Source organism: Podarcis tiliguerta (genome assembly GCF_965153285.1).
Source record: "Podarcis tiliguerta genome assembly, chromosome: 2".
Taxonomy (NCBI): domain Eukaryota; kingdom Metazoa; phylum Chordata; class Lepidosauria; order Squamata; family Lacertidae; genus Podarcis; species Podarcis tiliguerta.
Window position 1 is genome coordinate 67,573,322 of NC_139535.1, and position 12,164 is coordinate 67,585,485.

The 12,164-nt window shown below is 45.2% G+C and overlaps 1 protein-coding gene across 4 annotated transcripts in view; it reads right to left on the bottom strand.

Annotated features, from left to right (window-relative positions):
- Positions 1-5,073, bottom strand: part of FNIP1 (folliculin interacting protein 1) — an 87,523-nt gene extending 82,450 nt beyond the window's left edge. For all 4 annotated transcript variants that reach the window (XR_014508394.1, XR_014508395.1, XM_083428708.1 and 1 more), the window contains exon 1: positions 4,815-5,073. Coding sequence is in view for 2 of the 4 variants with exons in the window: in XM_083428708.1 (XP_083284834.1) it covers positions 4,815-4,909 (95 nt within the window). In the remaining 2 variants the exon portion in view is untranslated. The remainder of the gene's footprint in view (positions 1-4,814) is intronic.
- Positions 5,074-12,164: the final 7,091 nt, after the last annotated feature.

Consider the following 12,164-nt stretch of genomic DNA (forward strand, 5'->3'; position numbering starts at 1 on the left):
CTCTGGAAGAATGAGAAAAGCAAGCAAGGACTTGGCTGGAATACTCACTTCTACTTTGTGAATGATTTAATATCCCTGATCTTAAATATGTTATACAACAACAAGCTAATATTGATGAGGGATTTACAGGATGCTAAGCATTGCACCAAAAGCAAAAACGCAAGAAATGCCCTGTTGGCTCATCCACTTACAACGTTTACTCACTACATTTCTATCCTGCCTTTCCTCCAAAAAGCTTAAGGCAGCATACATAGTTTCCTTCACCCATCCTCCATTTTATCCTCACAACAAACCTGCTAAGTTAAAAAATGGTGAGTGGCCCTGTAGCAGGAAACCCCCCCCCCATCATTCAGTTTGTACAGACTTCACACACACACTCACACTCACACACTACATACGCTACACTTCTGTTATAAATTCATAGAAAATCAACCATACATAAGATTTGCACTGTTCCACTTTTATTTTACTCCATGAAGGAAGGACTACAAAATGGGGAAGGTTTGATACAGGCCACCATAATTCCTTGAGCATAGGAGCATATTCACAGGAGCCCTGCCCAGTTGCTATGCCAACCCTGATGGTCTCAGACAGAAAACCATCAACCCTGCATACACGAGTGGATTCAACATGGACTATAACAAAAGAACAGTGATTGGATTTCCCCTCAGGGGGCAGGAAACTGCAATCTCCCCTTTGTCACCTGGAAAAGTACTCATGGGGAGGGGAGAAAGGAGGAACCAGCCAGGTGACAGGACACTCAGGTTACCACCACAACTCCTCCCTCAACCCCTCCTTTCTGTAATGTATGCATGATGTTTCTGGGGGTGGGCTTGACCTAGAGGAGGGGAATTTCAAAAGTTTTTATAAGGTCTTGCACACCATTGTTCTGGGTCTTTCCTCTCTCCTGTGAGTGAGGGGAACACCCTGCTGCAAGAGTACAATAAAGGCCAAGCCTACAGGCTGCTGATTTGCTCCAATTTACTCTGGTTGGTGTCTTTACTTTTTGTCCAAGGGAGCCCTCGGATTTTTCCGGTAACAGCCCAAGGTCAGCCGATGAGTTTCATGGCTAGGTGAGATTCTGAACGTAGATCCGCCCCCGAGATCCAACTCTCTAACCCCCACACCACACTGCTGCTTTCCCTACATTGCTTGACAGTGCTGAAGTTGGTTACTCCTAGTTCCCAGATGTTTATTTGTATGACATTTTGAATCACAATACAAGCAAAACATCTTTTAAAAAAGAAGGGAGGTTTGTAAGTATCTACACGGTATCATATATCTCCATGAACGGAGGACTGTCCCTTTCACAATAATTTCCCCCAATGTGCTCAACACTCAAAATGCACAACACAGACTTCAGCATGAAATAAAGAACTGGAGGTGTGCACCTCCAAAATGTATTTGAGACACCCCAAATGATACACACACACACCTCCTGGAGTCTTCTTCTACAATATGGATGTCTGTCTCAACACTTTCTTTGGGTGCAAGATGCTGTCAAAAGCATGTCCTGCACTGACAGAACACTTTGGCCCACCACAGATGACATCCCCACACAGAATTGTGCCAGGTCCAGTGCTTTCTTTGGGTGAAATAAATACACTGCTGAGGATATGCAACCACAGCAATAACCACCAAATAGCTAGAAAAGAATACAGGAACTAGTCCTACATTCTGATTTCAATGGTGAGGACAAGAAACTCATGCCCTGTTGCCTTTCTTCAGCAACTGGTACCAAGGACTATGCTGCCTCTGAAATGTTAGCTGCCACAGCCAAATAACTGCCGACTGACCTATTCTCGATGACGTGCTACCTAACTAATATAACTGTGCTGTATCTATGGGTAGAAAACAAACTTTTAATAACTTAATGCAGATAGAAAGTCTTACTTGGGCCCTCAAGTCCATCCCTACTTATGTATGTCTTGGTATTGGTTGTAACCAAATAAAAATGTCAACCCCTTATTTAATGAGGAGACTAAAATAAAGTGCACAATGTTTATGGCAGGATATGTCTTCAGCAGATGTAACCGATGGCTTGGATCCAAGCTTTGCTCCTTCCAGCATAAGTGGGGAAGGTGACTTTTGTCGATTCCCCCTTCCCTTTACAGATCCTTGCATGCCCAGAAAAAATGTGGAGACATGAGGGCCCTCCAGAACAGGATGGGAAATGGCATCGAGAGAAGAGAAAATCAGCAAAAGTCACCTCCCCCACTTTACACCTGCAAGATCCTTCTACTGGACCAAGAGCCTTCCATGGACAGGAGTCTTTCCATTTGCAGAAGATGAAGTCTGGATTCAACCCAATGTATATTTCCAACAACCTGCATGCGATTCCTAATACAGAAGATCAAAACATCCTCCGATGGTGATAGACATATGCCTCTAAATAAGTGACAATATTGTCACCCAAAAGACCACCTCGCCCTTTTAATAGGGCCACCTCTGAAATATCTACAACTGTGAAAAGTACATAGCCTATTAAGTACATGAAAATCTTTTGATGCTTAGCTAGTATTTCACCATAGCTAAATGGCTTTGCATGCTTTGCAAAGCACTGTCCTGAAAATACTTTATAAATACAGTAGAAAAGGTGAGAACCAAATGGGAGAGCAGAAACCATAGAATACATGATCAAGCCATGAAAGGAATACATAGGATGTTAAAAGCTGCACTTGCTTCTTATTTGTGGAAATATTTATTTCAAAGTATATGTTCTTAAAAATGTATCTTCTTAAACACTGACTTTAACATGTCAACCTCCAAAACAATTTCCATTGACTTCTGCATGTTTATTCACACGTCATTAAGGAATTCCCATTTGCATACTGATATTCTAATAAAACGTCGTACTAGAAGTAGCCAGATAGATACAGTATTAGGTTTGCTTATAAAACACCTTTGAGTAGATGCAGCTAGGATTGACTGTTTGGGCTAATTTAGGTGTCCTTGAAGACTAGGTGGCACAGTAGAGTATTACCAGGTGATATCAATGCCCAGTGCCAACAAACAGTAACACGGTTGTGTATAAAATTAAACAAAGCTGGTAAGTGGTTCCACAAAGAAGCCTTTGGGCAATCTATTTTATGTTTTGAAATATAGTTTAACTGAACGAAATGGTTAGACAATGAAAATAATTCAAGTGGCGAATGTCAAAATAGAAATTCTGTGGGAACAGTGAAATCTTCATCAAAGTGAAGTCAGTGGCAACACCTAGCAGCCTCTACAAGACTGTAGTATTGTCTGTTACGTAATTTAAGCAAATAATATCCACTCACATCAGCCTTCTAATACTAAATTCAAAGTTGGTAACTAACTTTCTTTTCCAGCAGCAGTGGAATTGGGCTGATAGAAGACTCAACACCAACAGCATACTATTCCTCATCTGTGAAAGTCACGTGCAGCCCAGTTCCCTATTTCATTACTCACAAATAAGTCCCACTGAATTCAGTGAGGTTTTCCCATGTAACGGTGCATAGGTTTGCATCCTAAGGCCTGGAAGTCACTCCTGCAGATCTCAGTAGAACCCAGGTCCAAGAAATATGCACAGGACATTCAGAATTTTTTTTGGCTGAGTACACAATGGAAAGGCTTCTAAGTAATATTCTGATCTCAGTGCTTAAATATTGGTGCCAACAGTAATTCAATTTCTGACTATTGCTGCGACCCCAATATAGGCAGCATATCTCTAGGATTGTACTGGGCCATCAACAGGCAAAAGGATAAGTAAGAATATCATAAGCCCAAAGAGTTCAGTGTCTCTTGCACAGCCACAGAGCTGAAATGTACGCTTTGTTTCTATTATTATTACTAAGGGAAACGAGACGCAAAAGGAACTTTCCGAGAGGCACAAAGGGCTTTCACAGAACCATCCTTGGCTTGCAACCTGTTTATTCGGTACCCTCGCCCAGCCAGGCAGGGTTCTGTTATGGCAAGATCAAGCAGATTTCTCTGGTAACCCTACACTACACTGGCAGCCAGACAGTTCGCGTTTTCTGTCCCTCCTTAAGATTTAAGGTGGCTCTTGCCAGCCAGTCAAGCGTCGCTTCCACTTTCAGGGCAGCCGAGTGTGTGCAGATGGCATATTATATATTTTTAATTTAATTGTCTATTTAGTGCTTCGAAGTTGAAGAAAGGAGGAGGGAACGGATCACCGGGAAAGAAGGAGGAAGAGAGAGCCGGTCGTCTTCTTTTCTTTCCACAACAGAACCCAAATGAAGAGCTTGAGAAGCAGCAGGGGGAAGTGGCTCCCTTTTGAGGGGAGTCGTTTCTCTTTTTGCAACTCAAGAAAGTGATTTTTTTGGGGGGAGGGTACTCGGCTCTGCACGCACGTGACGGCCCTGATCCTCCGAGGGCGAAAGAGGCACGACTTGGAGGAGGAGGAGGAGGGAGAAAGGGAGAGGGAGCTCCTCAAAAAGTAGAAACAACGTTGCGCGAAGTTTTGGCGCATGGCGAAGAGACACATCCGTGTGATTTCCGCCTGGGAGGCAGATCGGCTGTGTGGCCGCCAAGGCAAGACGGTGCCAGGAAAACTCCCCGCCCGCCCCTCCGCCTCCTCCTGGGGGGAAAAGGGGGGAGGCTGGGAGAGAAGGAGAGTCTGATCTGTCAAGTTAGGGATGGGGAAGAGAAGAATCGGCGGCGTGGCTCGGATGGTAGGCGAAGGAGGCGACTCCGCAAAGAGCAGCAGGAAGCCAAGCAGTGCCCCCAAGCCAGAGAGGGGATGGGGATCAGCCCCGCCGCGATCCGACCCCGGAACCAAGCCAGGGCCAGCCCCAGCCCCTGCTCCACCCAGCCCCTGCCTGCCCCCTTACCTGAAGACGCACTCTTCCCGGGGCTCCTTGCAGGGGGAGACCAAGCCGCTCTTTTTGTTGAAGAGCTTCTGCAACAAGGTGGGTGTGGGCGGCATTTTGGGAGCGCGCCGCTCTCGCCCCGGCGGGGCCAAGCCCGGAGCAGCCAGCGAGCCAGCGAGCGAGCGATCTCCCCCCTCCCCGCGCGCGAGCTGCGACGGCCGGCTAGTTCCGCGAACCCGACTCCATTCGGTGTGACAGTCATATGACAAAAATTAATCACTTGGAGCAGCCGCGGCGGGAGGGGGAGGCGGGCGGGCGGGGTTTCGCGCGGGCTTCCCGGCAGCCGATTGGCCGCGCGGCCCGGCCCGGCCCAGCCCACGTGGGGAACACGGCGATCCCTGCTTGGCTTTGGTGGAGCGGCAGCGCTTGGGGATGTTTTGGTGCAAGGAAGGAGAGGGAAGGGAAAGGGAGGAAAGCGGGAGGCGCTCGGCCTGGGCTCTCCCGCCAACTTCGCCTCCGATCCGCTGAGTTTTAGCTTACTGAGCACGAAACAGGCCCCGTTCAAAGACGCAGGCGGGAATGGGGACGCCCGAGCGCTCCTTGGGATGGCTTTGTGGAGTTTTGTCTGGTTTTCCTCCCCACACCCCGACTGGAATTCCACGACCCTGGAGAATGTGGGACTCCTGAGCCGCTCTGGAGATGTTTTAAGATCTGCACCCCCACCCCCGGAATCCAACAAGGGTCAATAACAGGGATGCAAGAAGGCAAAAACATTAAAGCTTGCCCCCAATGTATTTTGTCACGATCGCAGTTAAACTCTTGACTTATTGGCGGCACCCCCCCCCCCGTGTTTTTGCTTTGGTTTTGCTTCCCGCCGGAATTAGAATAATAAAATTGTAGAATTGAAAGGGACCCTGAGGATCATCTAGTCCAGAGCTTTCCAAACTTTTCATGTTGGTGACACACTTTTTAGACATGCATCATTTCGTGACACAGTAATTCAGTTTTACAATCAAACCAGAGCTTAAAACTAACCCTTTTCCAGCCCCAGGAGGAGCGCAGGAACAGTCACGTGACACACAATACACACTGCAGCCCACACACTAACAGGAAAGCTCTGATCTAGTCCAACCCCCCCCCCCCCCGCCCCGCAATGCAAGAATAGCAAAACCTGCAACCCTGGATTTATCAGCACCAGAAATTATGAACTTTTAATTAAGAACATGCGTGTTTCTCAGAGTAATTTAGTAAGGCCCAGATTAAAACTAAACGAATTTCCATGAACGTGGCTCACCTTGGGATGGCCACAAAATCTTCCAGCTGCAGCAGCCACAATTTCCCCTTTTCTCTGCAATCCCGATCCGTACATTTAAATTACATTCAACACACATTTAAAGTACATGATCCCGGCACAAGGATCTTGCAAACTGTAGTTCCCCCTCACAAAGCTACCATTCCCTGCACCCCAAGCTACAGTCCCCAATATTATTTTATGTGCTCTAAATGCAGATTATGATTGAAATGTGTGGATCTGCTTAAGTATTCCTACTTGCTCACGCACTCACCCTTTGGGTAGTGCCTCACATAAGCTTGAAGCAGCAGAACATGCAGACTTTTATGTTGCTCTAAGTCCAAGATGGGTCACAGACATAGGGAAGATGAGTGACTAGGCAGCAGCCACAGTGCTGAAGGAAGCAGGGAAAGTGGTTCTTGACAGGTGTTCGTTGTCCTCCCCCATGCCTTCTCTGAGCATGTGAAAGGACAACAGTCCATGCCTGTCTAATGGGGCCTGCCACTGCCAATATCCAGTATTTATTTGGAAGGGCTGCTCCCCATGTTTAGGAACGCTGGGGCAATCAGGGATCCCAGTCATGTGGCAGGCCCTTTCAGACTAATCTGTCTTTCCATCCTGATCCCTCCTTGGTATGTCCAACTAACACATAGGAGAAAACACTACCGAGAGCTTCTACTCACTTTCATCACTAGCTGTAAGTGCCCATTGAGCCCAAAGATTTGGCATTAGTGTAACTTGTTCTGTATGCAATACCCTGGAAGTATTATACCAAATGATTCTGAAACACACCTGTAAAGGCCCAGATCAGGCTGAAAACTTTTTGAGCACTGCTCCCTTAATTTTGTTGCTGAGATCCATCAAAAGACAATGGATTGCGCCTCCAGGGGCGTAGTCAAACCGCAGCATTAGCAGCACCAAAGTGACCTCCCTGGGCACAAGCCTAGGCAGTGTGCATGGGGGTCCTGGACTGCCCAGATGACAGAACCGCCTCTCAGCCTCGCTGATGTGGTCCAAAAGAAAGCAGAGTAATACATTTGGCACCAGCTTGGCTGCAGAAGTTGCCAGAAAAGCATACAAGGCACCATCTGACTGTCTTAGAGACTCCGGATTTGTGTAAGGTTACTCCTTAGCCTCTCTTCTCCCAAAGATATACCACAAGGCAGAAGTTTAGTTTTCTTTTTCCTAGATGGGCTACATTTCCAGGTTGAGGAGCTCCATCCGCCCTCACTTGCATGTGCAGAAACCACCTTCTTGATTATTGGTCTCATCCACTCAATCCTCCAGATCCTGTCTTTGCGTGCAGAGAAGTCCCTAACTCATCAAGGGTTTGAGACCCATCAGCTACCCTTAAAGTACAGTTGCATTACCAGAACAATCAACCTAGGAAGCTGCCTTATACAGAGTCAGACCTTTGGTCCATCTCGCTCAGTACTGTCCACCCAACTAGCAGCAGTTTTCCGGGATTTCATCCACAGTCTTTTCTGGAAATGTCAGGGATTGAACCTAGGATCTTTCACTTGCAAGGCAGATGCCCTGGGACTGAGCTACGACCCTTCACCACGGACTACTTTGCTGATCAGACAGTGCAAATGTATATAGTGACGCATGTGGGTCATGACAGAGAAATGTAAAAGCAAGCTTAGGTATCTCTTCCTACGCAGAGCTTCATTCATTACCTTTACGGTAATAGGTTTCTGTGAGATTCAGGTTCCTCTCCCCGCTTCCTCTTCCCAGGGCTCAGCAAACTGTAACTATGAAGTGAAAGAAGTCCATTGGCATGCTCTAGAAGTGTTATTACACAAACCTACAGTGCTCTGAATAGAAAGAAGGAAAGCATCCCCCCACTTTCCTTTTTTCTGGTGACATGAAAGCAGCAGCAGACATCACACATTTACTAATTCCACTCTCAATTATTTCTACTGCTGCACTTTAAAATGTCTAGAGGGGCTACAATTCTGCAAATACTTACCCACGAGCAGCAGGCGCAGCATATAAATCCCATTATATGCCATAAAATGATCAGGCGTCAAATCTGCACTGCACATTTCCCACAAGTTAGGAATGTGACTCATCTGAGATGATGTAATTAAAATCCTTCAAAGGATTATTTTCAGCCCTTGTTTCTCAAGAAGTTCCAATGACTTTAGGGAATAGCAGCTACTTCTATGAGTACTATGACTGTGTCTCGCAACCTTTAAGTGTCCAAAGGGATACTACAAAATCATGTTCTGTTTCCAGTCCAATTTAACTGGGCAGGGGAAGGGCAGAGTAGGAAAACACAGCATAGCAAAGATGCCTCGTTATGGCATTTTAATAAATTACAGGACTATGTAGTCAGTAGCTTCATTCATAACTTAATAGGGAAGAACGGTTTAAAGCACGGACTGTTTAAAGCAGATCAGCTGGGAATCCTGATCACACAGCCCAATCCTGCAGAAAGCCAGTTTTGCGAAGCCTATATTTGGCACTTTGCCAAGCACAGAACTGGCAAATCACCTTATGCTGTGGTTCCCACATGCCATGCAAGGTACTTTGATAGGTGGGTGGGATAACCCTCTGGCATTTGTCAGGTGGTCGACAGGCGAGTTGTTCCTTGCACCTAAGATGGCCCATGAGGGTGAGGATTGCAGTCTTGCCTACCTTGCTAAAAAACCTCTTCGTCAATACAAGGAATTCATGTTTGCTTTACAGGAATTCAGTAGCAACCCAAATCTCACACAAGTTACATCGACATTGGCTTTCACCTTTAGTATACATGTGAGGCAGACTGGAGGAGACTCCTCATTCTGGTTATCTCCACACATACCCATCTCATGCTAGATGGGGCCTGTGATTGGCTCCTACCAGCCAACTCTGTCTCTTCAGGAGCCCAGTTGGCTTCCACCCACTGGTGGCACAATGCAGGAAGGGTGAGATATCTAGTCTGGCTTCTCCATTGAAAAGTCTCATGTTTCTTGCAAGATAGAATTTCTGTTGGTGGTCTTTAATTCAAGACATGTCATTCACATACACAAGTTACTACTTGAAGTGCAGTCATCAACTAATAGGACTTGCATAAATCAATTTGATGCTTGTTGACATGTTTATCAAGGAGTACGTATTATTATTTTCAGCCAGTCTTGCACTAGAGTATGGTTGGAGGGGTCCCCTTCTGTATAAGCAAGGGCTTTTGTTAGGAACAGATTCTGTCTCTCTTCACCTTCACCAGGCTTATATTATGCAAGATGAAGTTTAAATTGACACCCTGCACAGCTACCTCATGCAGATGGTTCCCGGTTGGAATCAGGAACTTGTTGTCATTCAAAGTACGTTGCTGTGTTTGTGTCAACAGCACTGAAGGCCTCCATCAGAGGTGAATCTTCCTAGTGTGGTGACCTTGTCCTGTTTGATGTTTTGGAAAATAGCATCAAGGAAACCGTGCAGAGACTAAGCTCCACAGTCTAAATAAAGTTGTTAAAAAAGTAGCAAACCGTCAATCAGTGAGGATTATCTTCACCTTCTTGATTACTCTTCCAGAAATAATATCTTACCAAATTCATCCTTAGTCAGACAAGAGAAACTCATCCCCCCAGTACTTACTGAGCTTTAAGAATCTGATTCCCAAAAGTGGTTTTCAACAATTATATATACACTAGTGGCACAACTGCAACAAAGTACCACTAAGTAAATGTATGTAGAGTACCCTATAGTTTAGTGACAGGTAGCACACACTGCAGGCCAGCTGCCGCATATTTAACGTGGAAGCCCCATGCATACAGATATAATCAAGGAGACACTCTTAACAGTCCACGTGACACACGTAAGGCTGATTGAAGTCCATAAAAGTACTTTGGCCTAAATTCGCATGACCACATCTTCATGGTAAAATATTAATCAAATCTGGCATTATCATCAAATGCACCTTTTGAAACAATCTTAAAACGCCTTTGCCACTGGCGTTATTTGCACAGGAACATGTAGCATTGTGGATATTTTCTTCAAATGCACAGATAACTTCTAGGTCAGCTTTGGCTTCACGAGGACGTGGAGCAAATGCAATAAATTATTCTTTCAGACTAATTTGGTTAATGCTGCTGTCTCCAAATCCAAGTTCTAGTACACTATCAATAGCAAGTGTGACAAGGTATGATATTCTGAAGACAGAAACTGTGAGATTGAAGAGTTACCTATAGACAACTATTTCACTATAACCCATACACCATTCTAGAAAAACCGTTCTCCAGATTTTATTTACATTTTGCACCCGCTTGAGACATCAACGTTCACTGTCAGTCTGAATTTATTTATTTTTGCATGTATCTTAGGTCTTCAGAATAAAGCTAGCTGAACTCTTTCTCCTTACATTCGTAAGGATGTCTACAGAACCTTATGTGATCAGGTTTGACAGGAATCAAGGTGCTTTCTAGGCACAAGACTAGTGGAAGTGTGGATGAGCCCTAAGAGACAGAGGTTCCATCCTGTGCTGATCTTCGTAGGTGCTTCCATATACTTCCCCCTTCTCCCAAGTAGCCTCCTGTGCAGGTAGCTGAGCACTTTGGTGGTAGCTCTGAAGCTTCTGCTAGGCTCCCCATCTTGGCTCCTGTGGTGTTGGGAGACAAGGGGTGGGACACGAAGAGATGGCCTGGAACCCAGTCAGCTGGTATGGTGACCTGGAATAGGGATACAAAAATCTCTTCAGGATCACTGGTGGTGTAGAGATCTGCTGGGGAATTCTGATGTCCCTGTTCCTCCACTGAGGAGACCTCATATTCCAGGATGAGAAGAGCTGAACAATGGCAAATTCACACACTGTAAACCTTACATCAGCTCTGTATTATCCCCATCTTGAAGAGTAGAATGTTGGATGAAAGAGAGAATGCTGCTAGCTTGAGCTATCGGAAAAAGATTCCCAGCCTCAGTGCCCTTCTGGGAGGACCTAAAAAGTGGTTTCCTCCCACTTATGCAACAGCACCTGCTCTCCCTGCACACCCCTCTCCCAGTTGGTCCTGGGGTTTTCCCAACCCTCCAGAGCAAACAGGGAGGTGGGGGCGGGGGAGAAGAGAGGAAGTGGAAGCCCTGTTGTGTAGGCAAGACAACTTTCTTGGATACAACCCAATGGCTCCACTTACTCTTCTCTCTTTAACTGCAACTAGATGTAAAGAAATGAGCAGGTAAAAAGTTATGTAGCATGGAGACATCGTATGATCTGTTAATATTTATGCGTCAAGATGCATTGTAAAAACACAGCTATAGGAGCTAGCTTAGGCTTCCAGAATGGCAGCTGAAAATAAGTGACAGGAAGCAGAGGCAGATACCAGCAGTTCAGGCTGGAATCAAGACTGAAATTCAGGCAGTTTGCATCATTTGGGTCTCCTGACTACTCTTTCCCTTTATATTATAAGCGAAAGTTAGTAATTAGCGTTAGACAATCCAGTCTTCCTCCTACTCTCTGTGACTCATGATAGGGAGGGTGCATGCAGGTGGAAATGGTTTTCCACTTTAAACAAATGAAGACTCAAAATGTTTCCTTTGAACTTTCTTTTTATGTATGCTTATGCAGTGGTGCAGATTTTGTATTCAGTACAGAACTTGGGCAGCTTTCTGCCCACCACTCTACATTTTTTTAAAAAATAGGTTAAGCAGTTACACATAGAAATGTACAGTCAATATCACGCTACTGACAAAACTTCATAGGGTACACTTTTTGTCCTAAGTGAGCAGACTACAGAGTCTACTTGCACAAAATGAGTAGGTAGGAATGGAGCATTTCTTGTGCCAAATGTTAAAGGTTAGAACTTCCTTCTGAATTCAGATGCAAGTAGCTTGACTCTATCAAATTGCATCTTGTTTTTATACACATCTTAGCTTAATGTTTAAAATCCATATCCATATTCACACACAAGTCAGTTTCACAAGAACAGTTGATGGGAAATATTAAGATTTACAAGTAGATGCTGTTATCCTAAACTGGCTTAAACGGAAGCACTTAAAGTTAAGTTTTGGAAATCAGGCTGAGAGCTACCAGAAGTATATTAAGCACACATTTTACAATAAAGAAGTGCTTTGCAATACAGGATAGTGGTATATACAAAGCATGA